The following is a 4349-nucleotide window of genomic DNA, read 5'->3' as shown; positions in this document are numbered from 1 at the left end:
TAATAAAAAAACAGGTCAACAGGAAATTTCCAAAGCAAAGGTATATCCTAAGGAGTAACAGAACTGTTTACAATCAAACTGTTTCAGATACTTCACTAAATTTCTTTCTAATCAAAACTAAACTAGCTAGGACACACTGAAAGTAAATGGTGGTGCTTGGATGGCAATGCTGGAATATGAGTGCTTAACAGTGTGCAGCAAACTCACTTCCACTCAGTGGAACAATCCATTATTATCACTGCTACATGGCTGTGAATGTGGTTTACATTACTGAACCACATTACAAATCATACAACAGGCATATTTTGGTTTCCCACCATTGACAAAAGTGTGTGATCTAGGGTGCACCCCATCAGAGCTTGAAGTGGAAGCTTGAATGTGGAACTTTGGCTCTGGGGTTTTGCACTTTCATTAAACAGAATGCAATTACAATGTGTGAGAAGCCATTGCTTACTATCTGACAGGGTGACCAATGTGTGTGGTAATTTGGGTCCAAGCACACAATATTCCACAATTAACATATCGACTGAAATCTTTTCTTTTTTAAAAAAAAATTATTTTTTTATTCAGCCAAACACTCAATCAGTGGCCATTTTCCAATGAAATCACATCTCTCACAGTTTATCATGGTAGCCAAGTCTACTCAAAAATTGTAAGTTTTACAACTGATGTGGTGCAACAACAGAGTGTAGGCAAGACACAGCTATGCATTCAGCTAAGGGTTTAATAATGTTCTATTCCGTATTATTATCCGAAGTGAGAGCAAACATGTAACTTGTGAAATACATGAGAAAACCTGTAGGCTATTTCCGTTTGCCTAATTTTTATTTTGGTGCAACAAACGGTTCTCAAGCAGTGAACTTGTTTCATACACGTTTACAAACAAGATACATGTTCACGGTTCAATTCATCCTTGCCGTTGTTTGTGTCTGGGGTGGGTTTTGCAGAAAACGAACAAATGTCCCCTTCGACGCACAAAGAAGCAGTCCTTGCATCGTCTTTTCAGGCAAGACTTTGTTTTCATCCCTGCAAAAGGCTGTACATATTGCAGCGGCTGGCATTGTCCGAGCAAGGGCACGCGAATCAGTCCATGCGATTCAAAAGCAGGTGACAGGACCGTTCTTGATCGTATAGCTGTGACAGCGGACATGCACCTGCGCACACTTGTGGCAGGTGAGGCATAGATAGCAGCATACCTGCCCAAATGGGATAGCTGTCGCGTAAGTGAATTCACGAGGCCGGTCAACATGAGAGGTGTCATCGCGCCACCACCTGGAGAAGTTCAAACAAGACAATTAGCTGACCAAATATGTTAACATTACATATTTGATAGCAAAGCTAGAAATCCGAAACCTTAACGTTAATTAAGCAAACTCGAAAGTGTCAACATGTAATGTACATGGCGAGAGATAGCATGCCAACAATCCTAATGCTTTAGATGGCATCTAGCTCGCTATCAAGCAAATGGCTGTACCAAGTTAACATGGATAAATGCAGCTGGAGAGTGAATTTAAACATGGTTAACGATATCTGTAGCTGGGTAATAAAAACCGCCGGCCTACTACAGGTATCCTCCGGTTAACAGAGGCTAGGCCTTCCACGCTTATTTCATTCGCAATGCTAGCTGGATTTGCGGTTTTACGTCAAAGCCATACTATTTGGTTAGAAGTGCAGATAATCATACACACCTTCCAGATGTAGCCAATCAGTTAAAAAACACTAAGCTGCAAGCAACCGGCTGTTCACCCGTTACACAAGTATTGAACATGTATCGATAATAGTGCAAGTGTTTCCTGCTTGAACATGCGTGACTTTGAAAGTCACCGGAATATGAAGCTACGTTTGAATTCCGCAAGGTCCTAGTGCTCATGCCGGGTTTATTGCGCTTTCGAATTTTTTACGCTATCCCTGCTAATCTTCTGAGATGCATACACGAGGTTAATAGTCAGCTGACTAAACATAGTTAGCAACACCGGTCTTTTATGGCAATTAATTTTCCTTGCAATATTGATGACTAAAGTTAATTTAAGGAATTGTTGATTTTTCAGAACCTGGCGCACTAGGACCCAGAAAGCATTTTTTTCCTTGGAGAGGGGTCGTTCCAACTCGCAAGGTATACTGGGTAGGGTAGCCAGTTCGGAAAATATGGCGACTTCTACTCTGAGGCTGTTGTCCTTTGGAAAAAATGCAAAGGTTCTGCTGGCGCCGTTGAGGGTGTCAGCGGTCCCTGCCTATAGGTATGGTGCTCTAGTTTCTAGTTCGGGTGAGAAAATTACTCACACGGGACAGGTAAGAGAACGTTATTTGTACTATAACATTTATGACTGTACTCAGTGTCGCAGCATTACGCTAACTAAGTACATTAGTTAGATTAAACGAGTGAGATGCTTAGCAAACTAGCAGCTAAGGATCTAGTTCATGTTTTGGATACAGAATTGGCAAGCTGACCTTACTCGTTGAATGTACTCTTTGATTTATTGCAGGTCTATGATGAACAAGATGTGAGAAAAGCCAGATTCGTAAACCGACAGAAAGAGGTAACCTTGCGTTTAACTTGCCTCCCCTTTTCATGTGTTTAACGTTACTAACCTAGCCTAGGAAGTTTGACGTTAAGTTATCATGCATAGAAACGGTATCTGTCTGGATCAAATAGATGCCGATATTGTTATCTTGTCCTGATGGCAGAGGTCATATCTTCTTTGGCTCCATTTAACACCAACAAGCTCATGGACGAAACGACTGACTCCTATTGCAGGTGAATGAGAACTTTGCCATTAAGCTGGTGGCAGAGGAGCCAGTGACCGATGTGGAGGCCAGGGTGGTGTCCTGTGATGGAGGTGGTGGAGCTCTCGGACACCCCAAAGTCTACATCAACCTGGTATTAAATTTGCTGTAAAATTTTGTGCTGGTTTCATTCATCAGAATTAGTTTTGCTTGGACACTAGTTATCTGAAAGTGGTTAGGAACCTGGTACCAAAGGATCTGATTCAGCTTCTGTTCCCTTTAGGAATGTGCCTGAATTGTGTCAATAACCACCTTATTGTATCTAAGGATAATCTGTAAAATGCAAGCTATGAAACCCATTCTGTTTTTCAGCGTATATAATTCAGTGTAATCTAGCAATGAAACTGACGCTCAAAGAGGGGGCTGATGGACATAATTATAAATGAATCACTTTAAACGAATAGCAGTTGTGGACAGAGGATGTGTCCAATTTATCCTCAAGGCACAAACCACATTTCAAGCCATTTCAGTTCCTTCACATCATCTTAACAGAACATTTTGATTTTAGAATTGATACATTTGCAATATTTGCAATGTACAGTTTTCCCTGCTAAAGTGGAACTGCCCCTACTGTTATGCCCATACATTGACAGGTATTGCAACTTAATAATAAGCACAACATAAACATCAGTCTGTTATTCTTCATGAAATGCTTAGCTGTTTTTGTCATAATGTGGCTTTAAAGGGTAAATACTGCCTCTAGACTTGAAAAAAGCTTAATTAAGAAAAATGAACAACTTGTTAAAATTCTGGGATTGCAACTGTGGTTGGAACGAAAACCGGCATACACAGGGATCCGGGATCAAGGTTGCGAACCGTTGCACTATACAAATGTCCACATTCAGAGACTACATGGAAGCAATTTTTTTTCTGTCCTAGAACGTAACTGACATTTTTACATTCCTAGTTTTAACTAGCAGATTTTGCCTTCTTTTTCTGAACCTGTGTTCAGTCGTAATAAAACAAATACTTTTCACTTGGCTGAATTGCATTAACCTGTTTGTTTTACCTTCCCTTTGTTTGTAGGATAAAGAGACACAAGCGGGCACATGTGGCTATTGTGGGCTACGTTTCCAGCAGAAGCATCACCACTGAAGCGCTGCTCATCTTCTACCTTTCTGTAATCAGTTTTTCTGGCCAATAAATTATTTTTTTCCCCTCTTCAATCTGCCGTGTCATTCTCATGTCATTTTTGGTTCTAATTTGGCAATAACTGCCATATATATGGATATGTGTAAAATAAAAAGTTTGTTAAAACAGGTGACAGTAAGTTTCAAGTTTTCTCTTTGAATGCAGGCTTTTTTTGTTATTAGAAGACATGCAAGAGAAATAACCTGCCTGCATTTCTGTTACTGTCATCCTTGCAGGTTTAAAAGTTAATTGTGATGAGTTGCATGCAGTCTGCAAGCAGCTTTAATGCAGCCCAGCCACTTTCAAAATGTGAGAAATAAAACTTAATGGTTCAAAAAAAAAGTTAATATATAGTGAGCTCTATAATGTTTGGTACAAAGAAATCTTTGCTTGATTTGGCTCTGTACTCCACAATTTATGTTAGATTTGTATTA

General features: G+C 40.0%; 1 protein-coding gene across 1 annotated transcript; it reads left to right on the top strand.

The window, feature by feature from the left end:
* The first annotated feature begins 1684 nt into the window (after positions 1 to 1684).
* On the top strand, positions 1685 to 3950 carry ndufs6 (NADH:ubiquinone oxidoreductase subunit S6). Its single transcript, XM_064347803.1, has 4 exons — positions 1685 to 2289; positions 2484 to 2537; positions 2756 to 2878; positions 3811 to 3950. The coding sequence occupies exons 1-4, from the start codon at positions 2146 to 2148 to the stop codon at positions 3877 to 3879; spliced, it is 390 nt and encodes a 129-aa protein (XP_064203873.1). The 5' UTR covers positions 1685 to 2145; the 3' UTR covers positions 3880 to 3950.
* The last annotated feature ends 399 nt before the right edge of the window (positions 3951 to 4349 follow it).

The sequence above is a fragment of the Anguilla rostrata genome, chromosome 8, assembly GCF_018555375.3.
Source record: "Anguilla rostrata isolate EN2019 chromosome 8, ASM1855537v3, whole genome shotgun sequence".
In the NCBI taxonomy this organism is placed as follows: Eukaryota; Metazoa; Chordata; class Actinopteri; order Anguilliformes; family Anguillidae; genus Anguilla; species Anguilla rostrata.
Note: the sequence above shows the minus strand (reverse complement) of the source record. Positions and strands in the feature narration are given on the sequence as shown.